General features: G+C 43.2%; 1 protein-coding gene across 3 annotated transcripts in view; it reads right to left on the bottom strand.

The window, feature by feature from the left end:
- Window positions 1–20,638, bottom strand: part of Polr3a (RNA polymerase III subunit A) — a 52,641-nt gene that overhangs the window by 19,324 nt on the left and 12,679 nt on the right. For 2 of the 3 annotated variants that reach the window (XM_048801794.1, XM_048801793.1), the window contains exons 12-27: window positions 20,436–20,505; window positions 19,866–19,993; window positions 19,339–19,477; window positions 17,702–17,866; window positions 15,645–15,817; window positions 14,152–14,263; window positions 12,805–12,923; window positions 11,961–12,098; window positions 9,636–9,806; window positions 8,583–8,696; window positions 7,615–7,650; window positions 4,286–4,372; window positions 4,125–4,207; window positions 2,934–3,104; window positions 1,585–1,678; window positions 1,332–1,424 (exon numbers count right to left, since the gene is read on the bottom strand). In XM_048801794.1, the coding sequence (XP_048657751.1) occupies window positions 1,332–1,424; window positions 1,585–1,678; window positions 2,934–3,104; window positions 4,125–4,207; window positions 4,286–4,372; window positions 7,615–7,650; window positions 8,583–8,696; window positions 9,636–9,806; window positions 11,961–12,098; window positions 12,805–12,923; window positions 14,152–14,263; window positions 15,645–15,817; window positions 17,702–17,866; window positions 19,339–19,477; window positions 19,866–19,993; window positions 20,436–20,505 (1,893 nt within the window). The remainder of the gene's footprint in view (window positions 1–1,331; window positions 1,425–1,584; window positions 1,679–2,933; window positions 3,105–4,124; window positions 4,208–4,285; window positions 4,373–7,614; window positions 7,651–8,582; window positions 8,697–9,635; window positions 9,807–11,960; window positions 12,099–12,804; window positions 12,924–14,151; window positions 14,264–15,644; window positions 15,818–17,701; window positions 17,867–19,338; window positions 19,478–19,865; window positions 19,994–20,435; window positions 20,506–20,638) is intronic. The other variant, XM_015504594.2, reaches the window with a different exon arrangement.

Here is a 20,638-nt window from a genome sequence, read left to right as displayed (position 1 = left end):
GCACCACTGTGTGTGGCCCCCTTATTACTTTTTAATACCACAGATATACTGCATATCTGATATGTACATGTGTCTATCTGCTCTACTCAGTTTTTCTTTTTTCTTTTGCAGCGCTAGGGATTGAACCCAGGGCCCTGTGCATGCAAGGCAAGCAGTCTACCAACTGAGCTATATCCCTAGCCCCGCTTTACTCATAAAAAAGAAATCTTTTTCACTTCAAGAACCAATATTTGGGGCTGGGGATGTGGCTCAAGCGGTAGCGCGCTCGCCTGCCATGTGTTCGGCCCGGTTTTGATCCTCAGCACCACATACAAAGATGTTGTGTCCGCTGAAAAACTAAAAATAAATAAATAAATATTAAAAAGAAAGAAAGAAAAAAAAAAGAACCAATATTGGTTCAGTTCATGGCAATACACGCAGCCCCTGTGGGATGCTCTGGGGAGGTTGCAGGTCAGCAGAGGCCAGGAGACTTCAAAGCTTCAGCGGAACCTCCTCTATATCTCCTATCACCACAGTTGTTCCTGTGCTACACTCCTAGAAGTAACTTGGCTTTTCTGGTTGAAGAGACACAAGGCAGGCAACAATAGATGATCAAGAGAAATCTCTAAATTGGAGACTGAGTGCTAAATTTCATACCTAACTGTCATATGGGCAACACATGAATCTGACACTTGACACTGGACTGAAAGAATGTTTTAAATGCTTTACCACTTGAGGGAAAGAGGAAGGTGCCAGGGAGTTACTAAGTTTGCCGTATGCACCCTGTCTCCATATATCCCTGAAGAAGGCTGATGATCATTGAATTATTTACATGCAAATGCCAGTATGAGACCTCAGGTTAAACCAGCCATTTAAAGACATCTACCAAAGCAGCCAGGTGCTGTGCTGGGTAATGGAGATAACAGATGAGTAAGGCACACCGGCCCAAGAGTCCTTCCAGACACTGGGAAGACACAGAGACCAGTTATCATAATGCCACGTGCTATCCAAAACCAGGAGCCAAAATACACCTTTTCTCCTTATGAGTTGATTAGCTCAAGTATTTGTTACAGTAACAGAAGGTTGACTAACACAGTATGTCATGGTGAACTGGCACTGGGGCCTACACAAAGCCTCAACTAGTTTTCTTGCATCTTTAGATGGCCATGTCTGTGTCAGGGTCAGCTTAGAAAGACTGAAAATGGGATGGTACAACGGGGTCTCCAACAATAGAAGCCAAACTGAAGCCCCTGCACTGCCTCCTGTCTTGCGTGGCCCTTGCCCTAGTTTGTCAGCACCTGTGTTGGGGCTGACAGCATGACTTCCTCCACGCATTTAATTAGGTGACTCACTTCCAGTCTCAGAAGTCTAATCCGTTCCAGGGAGAGCTTGACAAGGATAAAGCAGTCATCAGGAAGAAACACTTCTTCGATATACTCGGAAATCTGTGGTGTTGAGACAGCAGAACTTTCATCAATCACTCCCCTCCTCCCAGAGCACACACGCCCAGCTCTTTAGGCAGAGCTAGAACAGCATGGCCTGCAGCTGGCGTTCCCTCTCAGTGCTGCCTGGCTCCTTTTCTTGTTATCCAGAGGCATCTCTTACCTCCCCCAAGAGGGTTTTCTCAATCCTGCCCTTCACTAGGCGGGCGTAATCCGCGTCATCATCCTGGTCCAGCTGTGCTGTGATGATGGGAGTGCTGTGAGAAGGAAAAAACGATCACTGCATGAGGACTGGGCTCGCCTGAGGAGCACTGCTCTGCTCTATCTGAGTGCTATTCACAGTCTCCTGTGACTGTACTTGCCATTTATTGAGCATTTTCTGGGTGTCAGACATGCTACAAAAGCCGAATGAACTCTCATTTGGGTTTACTATTTTTGGAGTGCCTCAGGCAACCCACTCCATCAGTGAATGACAACACTTTAAGAAAAATTTTCCAGACAGAGAGAGCCCTGCCCCTTCCTCTTTGGTCCTGAGAAATGGTCATTTCAGTTCTTCCGTGAGTACATTGACCCTTCAGGTACTTCATTTTCCTCCATCCCTCTCCAGGACCACCTCCTGCTTCTCTGACTGCTGACTATCAGTTCCTGTCCTCACTGTTCTCCATGGTGTTCTCCTGAACACACAATCCTAGGACTAATCTGACTAGCCGCAAGGGGCAGGTAGAGCTCTTACCACCCTGGACATCCACGATCACTGTTCTAGAACCAGGAACAGCTATTTTTCACTTATTGCTATTGCTGTTTTGTTAGATTTAGATTATAGATGAAATTGTGATTTTGGTCATCGAATGCAATGTAATGTATTTCAATTTCTTCTAGTTTCAGACTACCTATGATTCCATCGTAAAATCATGAGGGGCATCTCAGAATATGGCATCAGCTTTATTTAGGCAGTGAATGGCATCAAAGGGATGAAATATCCAATTTGTCTGGTCATTTTTCTCATTTTCTCTTTCTTGTGACTTATGGCTATTTAAAAAAAATACAAAACTGCTTCCACTTGACTGCATCCAGGATTTTTTTTTTTTTTTTTTAAATTACTGGGGATTGAAACCAGGGGCATTCTAGCACTGAACTAAATTCCCAGCCCTTTTATATTTTTTGATAGCTTTGCTAACGTTGCCCAGGCAGGTCTTGAATTAGCAATCCACCTGCTGCTCAGCCCCCCAAGCAGCTGGGAATACAGTTGTGTGCCACTGCATCTGGAGTGACTTTTTAAAACACCAGAATAGGGGGCTGGGGACATAGCTAAGTTGGCGGCATGCTTGCCTTGCATGCACAAGGTCCTAGGTTCAATCCCCACCACCACACACACAAAAAAATCACACCAAAATACGATCAACACAGTAAGCATGCTACAGAGTGTGAGACACTATCTCATTAGAGCATCATAGGTATGCGTGGGACACAAGGATCACTGTTCCTCCAGACACAGGGCAGGGAGCCGGGTACCTGATGGCCTTAGAAGCGTTGATGATCTCTTTGATGCGGGGCACACCCAGAGTGATGTTCATGGAGGCCACACCTGCAAAGTGGAAAGTCTTCAGGGTCATCTGGGTGCCTGGCTCACCAATGCTCTGGGCACAGAGTGCACCCACTGCAGAGCCTGGCTCCATCTGTGCCCTAGAAGGAAAAGGCATGAATGAAAACATAATGTAATAGAGAAGTCCAGCAAAAGTGCTAGGTAAAGGCTTCTAGTTATTGCTTTTTGTGTGTGTGTGTGTGTGTGTGTGGCGGGGAGTACTGGGGTTTGAACCCAGGCCCCTTAACCACTGAACCACATCTCCAGCCTTTTTTAAAGATATTTTAGAGACAAGGTCTTGCTGAGTTGTTTAGGACCTCGCTAAGATGCTGAGGCTGGCTTTGATCTTACGATTCTCCTTCCCCAGCCTCCAGAGTTGATGGAATTACAGGCATGAGCCACCATGCCCATAGTTATTGCTTTTCAAGAAAACAAAGGTGCCACTGAGGTGAGAGAGGAACTGGTAAAGGGCCAGGCTGTTTCTCCTCTGTGACAGAGGAGAAACCCAGCACAGACCAGAAACAGCAATGAAATTCTTTTGGTGCTCAGCATGGGATGAACGGGTCCAACATCCACTGCTTAGAGAAGATCTCAGTGGTCTCCTCTGTAAAGAGGGCACACCCCTGTAATCCCAGCGGCTTGGGAGGCTGAGACAGGAGGATCATGAGTTCAAAGCCATTTGAAGCCAGTTTCAGCAAAAGAGAGGCGCTAAGCAACTCACTGAGACCCTGTCTCTAAATAAAATATAAAATGGAGCTAGGGACGTGGCTCAGTAAGTGGTCGAGTGCCCCTGAGTTCAATCCCCAGAGCCAAAAAAAAAAAAAAAAAAAAAAAGGCTAACTGAGGGCACTGACAGTGGACAGAGCAGCTAGCACATGCCATATCTCTTGGAGTTTATCCATGGGGAGAAGACACTTGGGAAATTTCTTTGTAATTACTTCCAGGTCAGAGAGTTTCCAGCCTAGTGACTCACTGGAATTCCTAGATCATAGGTGACAAATCTGCTGTAACCCTGGTAGGAAGGAAGTGGTGTTGGTACAGGATTTTGTGCCCATGGGGAACATAAGGGACAAAAGAGATGTCAGTGGATGCCTACGGCCTAAGACAATTAGCCTCCCTACCTCATATACTTGTCCCTACAGGTCTCCAGAAACTTTTCTATCTGGGTGGGGGTGATCCGGTCCAACTGGTATAGTACACGGGGCTGGAAGAATAAAAACCACAGTTAGGGTCAGGGCACCTGCAAAAACCTGTGCCGTAACTTGTCAGGGAAGGCCATTACCTCTGTTGTGCCGTTATCATTAATGCCATATTTATCTCTGGTTTTCTTGATCCTCTCAGAAACCCCTTTAATGAATTTTTTTATTTCCTGAAAAATTACACAGCAAACATCAGTTGTATGTTTCTCAATAATCTGGAGATTACTCATTTCATAAACTTCACATATGAATTACCCTGTTTTAGCAGTAGCTAGATATATGGTATAAAGGCCACAGTATGGATACTGGTTGGTTCTACTGCAGAGTGTTTTCCCAAGGATCACCCCACCCCATGCCATCAACACCCTGGACACACTCCACCAGTTAAGGGGCTTCTTAGGTCTCTTTATTTCAACTGCCATCTGTGGCCTTTGGCTCACTCACACGGCATGTGGGAGCTCACACTTGCACTCTTCCAGAACCCCACAGGGTCTACATCCACACCCTCAGAACAGGCATAACTGTACTGTTTATAGCTTTCTTTTCTACACTGTTGGTTCTTGAGAGTTTCTTCTGAAGCTCCGATGATCAATTTAAATACCACCAGCTAAAGCACAGTTTTGTAGGCAGCACGTGCATTTCAAACACACACAATAGGCTCACCTTCATTTCACACAAAACTGTTGCCAATCCCCACTTCTCTCTCCCTCTGACCCTCACTTCTGCATCACAACCATGCTGCCTGCCCCCAGTCCCATGCTCCTTTCCCACTCACAATCAGAACTTCACAAGAACCCCTGGGAGCAGCTCTCGGCCAGATATGACACCCAAGTGCTGTCTGCGCTGCTCTGCACCAGCACTCAAGGCCTCAGGATGACAACACAGGGCAAGGAGGAAGATGAAGAGTTCCTCATGTCGGGTGACTAACAGAGCAGACCTGGAGACCACAGACCTCACTCTCTGTTTTTTTAGCAATTACTCAAAGGGGAAAACCTATCTGTTTTGTTTGTTTGTTTATCTATCTATTTATTTTTGCAGTACTGGGGATGGAACCCAGGGCCTCATGTATGCGAGGCAATCCCTGTAGCACTGAGCAATATCTCCAGCTCACCTATCTGTTTACTGATTCCCAGTCCATTATTTCTCCTAAAAATCAAGGTGGCCAGCATTTGTCTTGGATCACCAGAGGAGCAGTTAGCATCCTGTTCACTGTGGGCCACCAAATTTAGGGGACCAGCTCTTAGAGCATTTCTAGGCTGAGCAGAAGGCACAAATCATGCATTAGCAATAATCCTTTAGGTCATTAAGTCTCAGCCCTGACAGCTGGCAATGGCCATCCTGTTTTGATTGAGGGATGTTCATCCATAACTACAAAAAAAAAAAAAAAAAAAAAAGTAGAAAAAAGCTTCATGAGGTCTTATTTCTTGACCTTGGGGAAAAGGCCAGCCCTCCCTGCCCAAAGTCTATTCAGTCTACCTGATATGTTAAGACTGAAACAAATGTTTTCAAGCACACTGAATCAGAAGCCTGCTTTTGCAAAAATGAAATCTTATAAAGCACCTATAGAGAATTTTCTATTTCTTAGCCCCACTCTATCTTAACACTATAATGATAAACTTCTTTAGCTTTCCATGGACTACCTACTAATCTGTAGGTACTTTTCTGAAAGTAGAACACTAGAATCTACTTTATGTTCTTTTTCCTTTTGAGACAGGGTCTTTCTATATTGCCTAACCCAGTTTGGATCATCTGAGCTCCTCAAGTGATCCTCCTGCCTCAGTCTCCTAGAAGCTAGGATTACAGGCACACTCCATTGTGCCTGACTGTGTTCTTACATTTAAACAAATTAGCATCTGTGTCTATTGGTCCATGGTTTACATGCCTTTCCTAACCAGCTAACCAGCTGCTGCCAGGCCTGCAAGACCTGCCTGTGAGGCAGCATGGCCTTAGCTCATCCCCCAGAGCAGGGGGCACTCGGGGCAGAATGAGGTGAGATGCTTTCTCCAAGGTCTGCTATCTGGGTGGAGGTTTCTGTGATGTTGCTTTTGCTCACTGTAAGAAAATCAGTCTGTCTTCTGGAAATCCAGGTGGCCAAGGGAGTGCACCAGGGCTGCCCCTTTCCTATGGTCACAGCTTTTTTGTGACTGCCTGTACTGACCAACTCCCGTTCTTCCCATTGGGAATGTGAGGAGACATGTGGAGGGTGACCTGGCAGCTCTGCCATCCTTCTATGCAGACAAAACCTTTACTGAAGAAAGGACTCTTACTAACTAGCAAGAGTTTGGAAATCCTCAAGAGGCTGTTTTTAAAGTGAAACTCTTTAGACTCACTCATTAATCAGGAGCCTGAGACCACACGGTCAGATAGTTTCAGTTACTATCTGGGAGGAGGGGGGCAGAACAGCTTTTCCTGGTGGGGCACTGCCGACCATGGGAATATTCAAGATATTTTACGGCTAAACTGAATTTTCCCTTGATACAATTCAGTGGACAGAGCCTCCTTTATATTAGTAATCTTCACCCCTGCCACTTTCCTGGCAGTTACTGAGCCCTACTGCTCCAGATGTGGCCACTCTATCACTGAGAGTGAAAAGCTGCATCACCTGTTGTAGGGAAACAGGAGCCAGAACCAAGGCCACACAGACTCAGGGGTTTTCAGTGGTGTGGAGCTTTGCACACATAAGAAGTGAAAGAGCACACGCAAGAAACCACCACCCAGCAGACACCAGAATGACATCTTTCAGCCACCACCCATGGGGATGTGCTCCAGTGGCTCTGCCGAAACAAAGGATTTTCCATACACAGGGGTTAGGGCAGGTAATTGGGAAGTTAGTTTTCTTTTAAAGGACAAACGCTTGGTGGGAATGAAAACCGAAAGAAGCTACGAAGAACCCAGCTGAATCAACCTGAGCATGCTAGAGAGAGTCACAACATGGCAACTGGCAGGCAATTAATCACAGACTAAACAGTTGTTAGCTCTTACACTCCCTGCACAGGGTGCGGTGAACGCAGGGCCGATGCCACTGGAGCAGCTTTGCCGCCTCAGCTCTGGCATGGGCTGGGCTGGAGAATATTTCACGACTCAGGCAAATCTGTTCCAGTCAAAGGCTTTTAGACCCTCAGCAAATCTCAGTTCATCAGACTGAGAGCTACTGGCAGGCAAGGACATGTTTAGTCATGTTTGCACCCCCAGATCTGCAGTGTATCTGATATTCGGTGCAGACTAAACCAGTGCTCTCTAAATAGACAAATACTGCTGGTCAGAAGTTCACCTGGTCAAAGGCAAGAAAGAAACAGGTCCAGGAGAAGCCCATGTTTGCCAGAACTGGGACTCAAATATGTTCTCTCGGATGCTGGCAAAGAGCCAGATTTAACCTGTTATGCTCAGCATTCACACCATGCTAGCAAGTTACCTTCTTATATGTCTCATAGCCTGTCTCAGTAAAGGTCTTCAAGGGTAAACAGAAAAATAAACAGGTAAACATAAGCATGAAGAAAAACCAAGTTACAATACTAATTAAGAAAAAAAAAAAAGGAAAAGAAAGAAAGAAAGAAGCAAATATCTGGAGGAAAAAAACCAAAACAAAGACGCCCAGTTATGCACTGGATGTTAAATACAAGAAAACCTGGAAGAGGCACTTTTTAGCCTGGAGTCCACTGGGGGAGGGAAGAAGTGCAGCACTCCCTTTACAAAGCATTCTTCTTCGAGCTTTGCTTTCCATTTGACTTTTGATATATTGAAAGAGATACACTCTTCCTTAGCCTGCTGATCCTGTGCTGTTGGAACTAGAATCAGCACACAAAGGCAACCATTTACTGATTTCTCTATCCTTTGCTTTTGATTCTAACCATGATTATAAATATGAAGAAACTGCTGGAGCAGGTCAGTGTAACTGAAAACCAACTGACTCAGACAGAAGACCCCAGGAGGGTATCCAGGTACCAGCTCTGGGAAGAATGAGGAAGGCCAGCTCACTGGATTTCTAATCCGTACTAGTATGAGAAAGAACAATTTAAAGAACATGACAGGAAGAGAACTCTGCTATCACTAAGGGATCAGATGCCTGGGGAAAGGAATGGTCCATAGGAGAAGAAGGTGGGCAGTACGGTATGCTGGTGGCAGAGACAGGGCTCAAAATCAGTTCTCTAATGTATTTTTCTTCTAATGGTAAACTGTTTTTGTGAAAGATAGGATATAAATTCTTCATGCTGGCTAGTGAGACATTTTCCTAGGCCATTTTTGAGCACCCTAGTAAAGGAACAATCACCTTAAAAAACAACAACAAAAAACCACTAGCTTATGCAATTCACTGGCCAGCACATGGCAAGACTTCTTGATGCCAGCAAGCTGGGTATGATGGCAGCACAGGGCACAGCGTACCTGCAGGAAGCTCTCCTGGCAGCAGAGGAACTCGTTCTTCTTCATGATGGACTCCGTGGTCAGGGTCAGTTCGTTTTTGCTGAGCGCAGGCTCACTCTGACATGGGAAGACTGCCTGAATATCAGAATGAGATGGCATTACGTTGCAGGAGTGAGGAGCTGGGCAATATTATGTAAAGGAATTTAGGAGATAAAGTAACTTTATCCAAAGTGAGCTTTTTGCACTTGTCATTTTTCTTCTGAAACAAATTGTGGACTCTACCTTTCATAAGAAGGTGAGAACCAGATAAATACGTACTCTATCTTACACAAAGACTTTCACACTATTTGGGGGATGTTGTTCTATTACTTCCCAACCTTCAACATAGCCCATATTTGTATTAAAATGGATATTGGTCTTAAAAACAAAAAACAAACACCAAACATTTCAAGAGTAAAAATACTCTAACATTGCCAAGCCCATGGGATTTTCCCAAGTTTTAAATGGCTGCATATTATTCTACTGTGTGGGTAGCTAGAGCACTGTGTACTTGTCTTATCCTCTACCGATGGCTCGCCTGTCCTGTAAACCACCTAGAAAAGACATTTTTGGCACATTTAGGCTGTTTCTGTAAGGGCAAATTTCTATAAGTGGGACTGTTGGGTCAAAAAGCACAAGTATTTAAATTCAGATCAATATTGTCACGCTATCTTCCCAAGAAGCTGGTTTGGAATTCTACCTCAGCTATGTATGTGAAATGAGCCTGCTTTCCCATGGCCTTGACTTATAAAACTCGTTTCTATATGCTCTCCTAGACACAGAGAAACCAAAGCCTCTTCCGTTGGCACTTGAGTACCACCAATAGTAGATATTTAAATGAAAACATGTTTTTTTTTTTTTTTTTTTAAATACTGGAAAATTAGGTAATGTAACACAAAGAGAAAAGACTAATATAGAGCTTAGGGAGACATGACTAAAGCATGAATTATGGTATCTATATGGTACCTATATTCTTAAAAAAAAAAAAAAATCCTCAGAAACATTCTAGCCCTCCCAAATAAGGCTAAGTCTTACTTTGATGTTGTCCAGGACCCTTTTAAACTCCAAAGGTTCATCTTTCCCCTCCATAGCTGCAGGATCTAAGCCGTCTCCCCCATAAATGAACTGGATGATATCACCGGTGGAGCTTCGGACTGTCAAATCATACTGGGAGCAAAGATCTTCAAGGGATTTGACAAGCCTTCTCTGAAGGAAAAAGAAGGGAGTGCTCAGCTGCTCGAGACCAGTCACTTGTGCAGAAGATGAGAGCTGCAACTCCAAGTTTCAAGGTCATAAGCCCCTTATTTTTTTACTTTTAGTTTTTTTTTTTTTTTAGTGCAGGAAACTGAACCCAGGGCCTTATACATGCTGGCAAGACACTGCAACTGAACCCCATGCCTAGTTCATGACCATGAGTACTTTAGTCCCATAAAAACACCAATATTAGAAATCCCCTGAAGCTTCCTTTTACTCCAAGAACAAGACCAAGAGAGTCTCACTGGCCTGTGTGGTGATTCAGAACACTCCAAACTCCAGCCACTCTGTATTTTAGAACACCTGAGATTTAAACTGCATCACCCCCAAAGAACTCTGAGAAAGCTGTTTTCTTAGGCTGTTTTGCCTTTCCCCTCCTTCTCCCTAAGGTATAAATCAGTGCAATGGCTTTGCATTTTTAAACACAACCTTAAGCCAGGACCCCTGCAGACTTCAATATGAATTACAGAGGACCAGGCTCAGGCCCTCTTCTGGGACAGAGGGGAAAGAGAAGAGAACAGGGACAGCATTGTGTCTGACCCAGCAGGCAGCAACCATTTCTCAAATCTGCTTAGAGAGAACCTTCCACTAGCAGAATACTCTAGATAGCAGTGTAATGGTGGCTCTATGAATCAGAGAAAGAAATTATCCTCCAGGCAACTTAAAAAACAAAATTTCATTGTGCCAGAACTAATTTCTTCTAGGTTAACACACTGCTCTGGAAAAGTTACACTGTCTACTTTAAAAAGGTAAAGACAAAAAACAGTCAAAACATGCCATGGGAAGAGTGGAAAAGTATTTCACAGCCTTCTGGGTTTTTGACAGGAATGCACTCTCCAACTGAAGGACAGCTTCCCACCAGAAGATGAACAAGAGTATCAGATAATGACAAAAAGGTACAGAGAGGCTGTGGAAATCTCTAGTTTATTGGTCATGGTCTCCCAGCTTGTGAGAGCCACATCCCCAGACCTTTTTTAATGTTTTATTTTGAGACAGGGTCCAGCTAAGTTACTTAGGGCCTTGCTAAATTGCTGAGGTTGGTCTTGAACTTGTGATCCTTCTGCCTAAGCCTCCCAAATTGCTGAGATTACAGGTGTGCGCCAGCACTCCAGGTTTGGAGTGTTGCCTTTTGCTGGTATTGTGTTCTAAGCAATTAATATATTCAAAATTCTGGGGGTGCTAAGGCTGTAGCTCAGCAATAGAGTGCTTGCCAAGTACATCCAGGCTCTGAATTTGATCCCCAGAACTGCAAAAAACATTTTTTCCCCCCAACAAATATAGTTAAGTTATGGAGTAGAGAACAAAAATGATCACAGGACACTAAAAATAAATCCACTGCTGTGGTCTTCTGGAAGAATACAGAAGAGATGAATTTTCACTCTTTAGCCATTTTAGAGTATGTTTGTGGCAAAGTTTGAGAAGCCAAGCACAGATAATTTCTTAATTTTACCCTGTAGCCCAGAGCTGTACATCAATGAATAAGCAGTTAAGTATCTAAGACCTCTGGTGGGTTCTGGAATAGGTATTGGGGCCAATTAACCTGATATTAATAAAGACATGCCTGTAATCCCATCAGCTTGGGAAGCTGAGGTAGGAGGATCATAACCTGAAGGTCAGTTTGGCAACTCGGTGAAAAAAAAAAAACTTGGTGGAAAAAAAAAAAGTCTGGGGAGCTGGAGGTGTAGCTTAGTGGTAGAGCACCCCTGGGTTCAATCCCTAGCACTGCAACAAAACAAAACAAAAAGATGAAATGACATAAATAATTGCAAAGTGGAAAAATCCTCTGCGTGGGAGGCATGTAACCCCACCTTCACATGCTAGGAAACAGTCTTGGAAGGTTGAATAAGAGTGTCCTGGAAAACACTCTTAGCAGGTCCTCCTCTAGTGGAGCTTTGGAACATGCCTGATCTTGATTTCTCAAGGTATACATGATAATTTGGAATGTGTCACCTTTTCTTTGTTCTTTATTTCCAAAGTACCTACATTTCTAAAATTTTCCCTTTAATACTAATACTGGATACATTATAGCTCATGTGCAAAACATATCCACACTCAGCAGGGCCTTGTCCTGTTCTGTTGCTAATGGGCGACCTTTCTTCAAGTTACCTGCATGTATCCTGTTTCAGCTGTCTTTACAGCCGTGTCGACTAGACCTTCCCGACCGGCCATTGTGTGGAAGAAAAACTCGGTTGGTGTTAAACCAGAATAAAAGCTATTAGCCACAAAGCCTTTGGCAGCTGGGAGCTAAAGAGAGGTAGAAAAAAAGAAAAATCAAACAAAATAAAGTTCAAGGGTCACAATTCTAAAATCCATTCAAATCAGAAAATGCTCCACCTTTAGACTAAAACTACCTGGCCAATGCACTTCATGAACTGGCAGGCTTTATATGCCCTTGCCTAAAAGAGAAATAATTTGGGCAGACCACCCTTACTAGACATGAGGAGGGTGAGGTCCCAGATAGGGCTGGCACAGGTGCTAGTAGCAGGCAAGAAGTTCAGGAAAAGGAGGCCTTGGCTTGGGCTATTATCTGCCTGCTTTCAAGCAGCAGCCCAAGCAGTTGAGAACCTTGAGACATCCTTCCTGTGGGCCAGACCTGCCCACCTCCAAAACATAACCACATGTTGCTCGTGTTTATGAAGTTTCATTTTGGGACACTGAAAATATTCTGCTCGTTTAAGAAGTTTCATTTTGGGATGCTGAAAATATTCCAAAAGTACACTATGACTATAGGTATGAACTGTGAATATACTAACAGTTGGTGATCTGCACAATTTAAAATGACAAATTTTATAATACATGAAGTATGTGTGAATACAATGGCAAAAATATATATACCTATACAAAACATTGCACAGAATGGCTAGCAGACTTTTATATGAATAGGTCTGTGTTCCTCAGACAATCTAGATGAACAGGACTCCAAAGTTCTACTCAATCCACTAAGGCTTACCTTTGAGTGTTTTTCAAAGTGAGGCAAGGACCTGTTTTCAAAGCCATCTGGCACTCGGGAGCCACTGATAGCTTGCTGTCCCACACAGGCAATCATCTGTGATATGTTAATGAAGGAACCTGGGGAACCAGGTCAGAAATATCCATCACTTACTGAAATATGGCTAACTGAAGAGCAGGGAGCTTAGTGGGGTAAGACAGGAACATGACTCAGCATGCAGGCCTTTATCCTCAATAAGCCAGAGCCCCGGGGGTAGTAAAGGACAGAACTACATTAAGACAAGTTGGGGCTCTCGTCAGAAGATTGGAGGGTGAGAGGACTCAAGTGCATGCCTGGGTAGGAGAGAAGGCTGGGGAGATGAGTCTTTAAGAAGGAAGCAGCCATGGAGCTGGACTTTTGAGGACATATGGTTTGGACACAAAAGAGAATGGGGAAGAATTCCAAAGTGAATGGAAGAGTGAGAGGCAAAGATGGAGGAATGGGAAAGCATCAGGTATATACAAGAAGCATAAAAAAAAAGAACAATGGGATAACAGGAAGCAAAGTAAAAGAGAAATGAGATTAGATTTTAGTTGGGTTAAAAAGCAAACAAACAATAACAGCAACAAAAAAACCAGAAACAGCAGCCTGGAGGCTCCGAGTTTGAATGCAGTGCCATGAAACCTAATGTTTTAAAGGCCTGGGTAACTATGAAATTAAAGAGTTTTGTTACATCATTAAATGCATCATTACAAAATTCCTAGCTGGTGGGGGGCTGGGGTTATGGCTCAGTCAGTGGTAGAGTGCTTGCCTAACATGTGTGAGGCCCTGGGTTCGATCCTCAGCACCACAAAAAAATAAATAAAATATTGTGTCCAACTACCAAAAAAAAAAAAAAAAAATCCTAGCTTTCTAGTGAGGATTTAGCAGCTTAGTGGGGTGAGACAGGAACATGACTCAGCATGCAGGCCCTTTAAAGATCAAGTTTCCTCCAAGTTTTTCTTCATACCCAGAAATCTACCCACATTACCATCCAGTTCCTCCAAAAGAGTTAAACTTCCTAAAATTCATAGAATTAAGGAGCTATCTGTAATCTAAAATGTAGGCCCTTAAAGAAATGAAGAACCCGGGCTGGGGTTGTGGCTCAGTGGCAGAGCATTTGCCTCGCACATGTGAGGCACTGGGTTCTATCCTCAGCACCACATAAAAATAAATAAACAAAATAAAGAGATATATACATTTAAAGAAAGAAATGAAGAATCCATTTGAAGCTACAAATACTGATGTTATATTTTCCAGAACCAAGTCAGCCACCTGCATGGAGAACACACTGGTAGTAGGTTAGGCCCTGGGGAGGGACCTGCGCACCTTTGGAGCCACACAGTGCCATGGTGAGGGGACTGTTGCTCTTGTCCAGCTCCCGGAGGCAGGCACTTCCAGCATGATCACGGATCACAGACAGCTCCTTCAGGATCAGTGCCTGGTGGGAGAAAAGGAGATCTATGGGGGGTTGTCTCTATTGGCTTTGTGGATTATAAATATTCTTTGTGATATTTAAAGAAATTTGGGAATACTTAGGCAAGATGTCAGATGGCCAATTAATAAAGGTTTCAGTGCCTCAGAGGACCAAAATACTCTAGCTATATAAATACCTGCATCTTCCATGAGGTTCTGGAATCAGTGTATATGGCAAAAAAAAAAAAGTAACAAACTTGAAAAATCCTTTAAATGGCCTATAAAATATAGAATACACAGGGCTTTGGATATAGTTCCCATACAACAAAATACCTGTGTGTATATATACAGCCACGTGGACACACATATCCCCACATAAGAGCGAAATAGGAAGTCTGTTAAAGAGGACTGCTTGTACAATTTATACAATTTGTTGACCTTTTCATGCCATGTACCATGAATTTGCATGAGCTAAGCCTAGGATGAGGTGACTCTACCAAATGTTCTTGCCCATGAACACATCCAGGTTGCCATTCTTCAACTCACAACATAGGATGCTGAGTCAGCTAGGAGACATGATTCTGTTAAAATTGGTCCGACAGAGGCCTGAAGTCATTTTCTAGGTAGGTGCCAGTGAGAAACATAAACTTATTGCTCTTTATAAGACTTGGTGAGACTAAGAATGATTTGTGTGAATACCTCACACAATTATGGTTTCTTTACTTTAGAAAATACATTTCCGTAAAAAGCTTCTCTATGTTTCAAGAGGCTTTCTTCCTCACTGAGGTGAATTAAAGCTCAGAACCATACGCCATGGCCGAGGGTAGAAGGGGTCAGGCAAAACCTTGGTGTCCTCTGCCTGCTGACCTGGTTGCTTCAGAGAGTTTCAAGTTCCCAGGGAGTGAGCCTCATTGACTGAGCCCCCCAGCTAAGCTGGCTTTAAATGTGAGGGGGCAGCAGGTTGGCTGTGTGATTATCAGATGTGAACTTTCCATCCTGTATCCAAGTCTCTTTAAAGACCTTCCATTCACAGAGCAGTGGTGCCAGTTTCTACAGAAAGTTGCTGAAAACAGAGAGGGCAGAAGCACTAATGGGCAGTCACAGGGGGTGTGAGTGTGAGCTTGAGACAAGAGCAGCCCCATGTGGCAGAATGAACAGATGGATGTGTTTTCATCACCTGGAACACGGGAGCTGGAAGGGATGTGAAGGACTTGGTCAAAGGTCCCGCCCTTGGTAAACAAATGGGCATACATGTGGCCAGCATAGGACCAAGACCCAGGAGGCTGTATCCTTACTTTCAGCTCCTTAATACCTTCTCTGCATGGCTGCCTTCCCATGCCCTGCAGACATCCCTTCAGCTGTGGTGAGCATGCTGTGGCTGATCCGAATCATAGGGCCGCTCTTACCTCCAGAGTCTCCTCGGCAGTGCAGCCAGGCTGCTGCTGCAGCTTGCCTGTGTTCAGGGCTTCGATGTATTCATCACATTTCTTATAGCCAGCATTCAGCAACTCATACTTGGCCTTCAGTAGTCCTTGGCCAGGTGTGACATCACCGATCCCAATTGAGAATCCACGGTTAGCTGCAGGAATTGGTGGGCAGATCCAGAATAGAGCTATAAATGTTGCTCAAGAAAGCTCCTAGGTATAATTTATATTGTACTATGAAGTAATCCCTCTCTTGGGGCTGGGGATGTGGCTCAAGTGGTGGCGCACTCGCCTGGCATGCGTGCGGCCCGGGTTCGATCCTCAGCACTACATACAAAGATGTTGTGTTGGCCGAAAACTAAAAAAAAATAAATATTAAAAAATTCTCTCTCTCTCTCTCTCTCTAAAAAAAAAAAAAGTAGTCCCTCTCTTATCTGTAAGGGAAATATTCCAAGAGCCCTGCTGGGTGCCTGAAGCTGCAGAGTACTAAACCGTATATGTAATACTGTATTTTTTCCTATACATTCATACCTATGATAAAGTTTGATTTATTGTTTATTATTTTAAACTGAGGATTAAATCCAGGGGTATTTAATCACTGAGCCACATTCCCAGCCCCTTTTAAATATTTTATTTAGAGACAAGGTCTCACTGAGTTGCTAAGTGCCTCACTAAGTTGCTGAGGTTAGCTTTAAACTTGTGATCCTCTTGCCTCAGCTTCCCCAGTCTCTGGGATTACAGGGATGCGCCACCTTGTCCGGCTAAGTTTGATTCATATGTTAGGCACTGTAAGTGATTAACGATAATGAATAGAATAATTCACTATAAGATACTATAATAAAAGTTATATAAAAGTGGTCTCTTTCTCTCAAAATATCTTATTGTTCTGTACTTACTTTTTCAGACTCTCATTGACTATAGGTAACTAAACCACAGAAGGGAGGACATGATATATAGACTACCACACATAATTTGAAGTATAAAAAATGTTTTTATACTCAGGAGACTGAGGCAGGAGGATCCCAAGATGAGGCCAGTCTTGGGCAACTCAGTGTGAACCTGTCTTAAAATCAGAAAAGACCGATGATGTGGCTAAGTGGTAGCGTGCCTGGGTTTGATCCCCCAGTACCATAAACAAACCAAAAAAATCTCACAAAAATTTGTCACAATTCAATCAAAGAACAGCTTCCTATCTTAGCCCCTAGAGAGTTAAATAAAATAACAAAGACTCACTTACTCTTCTCCCAGACCTTATGATCCCTTGGGGAATGCAATGTTCTCCACTATAACATAAAGTAGAGTGAGTGGTATTTAATACTAAAGAGCAGGCTCTAAGATAGCATGGCAGAAACCTGTCTGCCCTTGTATTTTCAGAAATCACTCCCAAACAGAGAACAACAAGTGAACTCAGTTGTGGTGGCACACACCTATAATCCCAATAACACAGGAGGCTGAGGCAAGAGGATTGCAAGTTCAAAGCCACTACAACTTACTGAGACCCTGTCTCCAAAAAAAAAAAAAGATGGAGCAATACCTTCAAAACTAAGGGAAACTAATTTTCAATCTGTAATTTGATATCCAGACAAAGAATCAATTAGATCAGCAGCATAGGGATTTTTGGGGGGGGCATGAAAAAATCATTTGACACATGCCATGCTCAAAGCATGTGCAAACAAAGGCAACTAATGAGTGTAAGAGCAATACTCAATCATGGGCTTAGGCTGAATCCTGGGAGGCCTGGAAAACAGTGCTTCCAAGGTACTTTGAGGCAGCCCATGAAGGCCTTTTATATAATACAAAGCTGTAGGCAAGAGGGAGTGACTGCAGATTTTGCAGAGAGAAAAGCAGATTTAAATCTACAAACTAGTCAATTCTGTCAATTTCATTAATAAATGCACTCATACTTCGTATGGAACAAGCATCATTTTTTCTTTGTGTGTGTGAGTGAGTGAGATGAACCAACTATAAAGGATAAACTATCATAAACCCTAAAACTCTTAATCACTGTAGCAATAACAAGAGAATGCTGAGACACTCACACAGGTACACAGGGGCCAGCCTGGCAAGCCGGGACATAGCATCAGCAGCTTCATTCTGCCCCCAGTCTCGCAGCAAAATGTAGAAAATATTATTCTTGGATCCTGATCCCAGTGTTCCTTTGTCCATGCTGCCACTCATCAACTCACTGTTCTGGATTGTGACATCTGGAACAATAATACTGATTATGCATTTAGACAAATGATTACTTATCACATTCCAAAATGAATTTCAGGCAGTTGCTACTGAAAACTAATAGCAGTATCATTGTAAACAGCCCACACTCCAAAAAGGAAAAAGAAAAGAAATTTAAATCTAGAAAGCAACAAAATACAATCTAAAATATGAAGCTAGCCTGAGGGTGTAGCTCAGTGGTAGAGCAGGTGCTTAGCATGCATGATGCACTGTTTGATCACTAGCATGCAAAAAATTAAAAAATAGAACAAGAAGCCAAAGTATCTTAAAAAGCTCTGTGTGTGTATATGTGTATGTTTTTCTTTTTGGCACCTGGGATTGAACCCAAGGCTGCCCACATGTGCATGCTAAGTACCCACTTTACCACGAAGCCACACTCCCACAAAGTACATTTTCAAGGGACTAAACCAGAGGAAGATCAATGTCCTTCAAAATACAGTATAAATCTTGACCTTCAGAGAACCTTTACAATCCACTTCTTCAGTTCAGAATCCTGGACAATCATTTTTAGACATGAGGCCTTGTTAGCAAAGTCCATTCTAAATCAGTGTAACTGTAAGTAGTCTACTGGGGAGCTGTTTTTGAGTGGCCTGGGGTGAGCAAAGCAGCTTGCACCAGAAAGCAAGCCATGGATGCTGGTTTTATGACACTGGTCCTTCCATCATGCTTTGGAATGTAGCAGTTTTAGGAAGACTCAAGTGACTTGCAACTAAATCCTGCTATATCTGATCTTCACGTTATCAAAACACTTTGCTGAGAAGATGAGACAGGAAAAAAAATGTCTTGGGATATAGCTCAGTGGTAAAGAAGTATTTGCCTAGCATCATATGTGAGGCCCTGGGTTAGATCTCCAGCACCAAATAAATAAGTAAATAAAGAAAACTTATACTTCTTAGTTTTATTTTTGGACACAAAATAATAAATTATATGCCTTAAGTAATGAGACCCTACTTGTAATCCTAGCTATCAGGAGGCTGAGACAGGAGGATTGCAAGTTTGAGGCCAACATTTGCAACTCAGCAATACCCTGCCTCAAAATGAAAAAATAAAAAAGGCAAGGGATGTAGCTCAGAAGTAGAGCAGGTTCAATCCCTAGTACCATAAAACCACCACGATAATGGACCCTTGTTGATGTCCCCCCAGTTCAAAAGAAGGCAAAATAGAAGACAAATTGCATTAACTGACAAAAACTATTCATTTAGAGAAGAATACTAACCACTCGATTACACATCTACATGATCTCTACCTTCTAGAGAAATGGGGAATTACATATGAGAGAAGAAGGACCTGCTTCTTCCTGAAGCGTCAACTTCCTGCTAGAGGCCTTTGGAGAAACATTGGATTTGCGGCTAAGGGAAAGTACCTGGTAAAGTTAATTTCTGGCCACCTGCTTTTCTGCCATATGTCTGCTCCCCCCTGGCCACCCCCAGTTCTTTCAACTCACAGGAATCATTGACACAGAGATCTTCCCCCTTGCCACAGTACTGCTTGCCCTTGGTTCGGAGGTTGGCCCTCACTGGATTGTCATCACTAGGTCTGAGGATGACACTGAAGATCTGTTTTCCGGTCCACAGGGTGACAGGCTAGGGATGGAAAGGAAGCCAGAGATGAGGGGCTGAGCCTGGTCTCTACCACCTTTCACATAAGGCAAGATGGTTCAATGATTCCACACCAAGCCTGGCACCAACACAGTTACACTTACTCTATCAGATGTTCTGCACAGACACACATGTACTTGTGTATGGACACATAACTGTAAGCACCTTTACTTATTTTTAATTTTCTGGTGGTATTGGGGATTGAATCTAGAGGTCTTCTACCATAGAGCCACAACTCCACCCTTTTTATTTTATTTTGAGATAGGATCTCACTAAGTTGCCTAGGCTGGCACCAAACTTAAGATTCTCCTGCCTCAGTCCTCCAAGATGCTGGGAGAACAGGTATGTGACACTGTGCTCAGCCTGCACGCACCTTCAGTATTGTAGGATGTGGGAGACGAACTTTAATTTTCTCATCCTTGCCAACCAATATTGAAGCAATGATTTGGCAAGCCTTGGCTCTGTCGAAGAAAGTGTCCTTGAGAGTGAGGAGATAGGCACCTAAGAGTGTTAGAACCAGCACAAAACAAAGAACAGGATTGAAATTAGAGAAATCCATATGCTTTCAACTTTAAAATACAATCATATTACTTACCAACACAATGAATTAAGTATGCAGTGCTTATTGGCTCCCTCCTCCAACTTGAATCTAAGCTCAGTAAAGTGTCTTTGTTTTGCACACTGCTGAGTCCCTGATACGGGGACAGATTCTAGGCCATCAGGCATTAGGCCTAGAAAAAGCCCCATGGTGGGAGCTGGGAGCATTTGTTGTAACCCAACAATTAAAAATACCTTAAACAGGCTCATGAGCAAACTTAGTAAACAAATATAATTAAACACAGGCAATTAAATAGCTTTTCAAGTCATCACATGAATCATTGTGAATGAGAATCCCCATGTTCCAGAGTCAGAAGTTTATTTCTCATGAATTTCACACTCGCACCTGTTAAAAAATCCTGAATAGCAGCAATGAGTGGCTCCCCATTCCTTGGAGTTACCAGGTTTGCTTTAGTCTGAAGGAGAAATAAGCACAATAAGTTAGGCATTTTTGGCTGCATGATGTAGTCCAAAGACCTGCAGAACAAAGCTTTCCGACTGTTGTGAATGAAGAAAGAATATCAGAAAAGGGAGGCTAAGAAACGGGGG

The sequence above is a fragment of the Marmota marmota genome, unplaced genomic scaffold (assembly GCF_001458135.2).
Source record: "Marmota marmota marmota unplaced genomic scaffold, marMar, whole genome shotgun sequence".
Lineage (NCBI taxonomy): Eukaryota > Metazoa > Chordata > Mammalia > Rodentia > Sciuridae > Marmota > Marmota marmota.
Note: the sequence above shows the minus strand (reverse complement) of the source record. Positions and strands in the feature narration are given on the sequence as shown.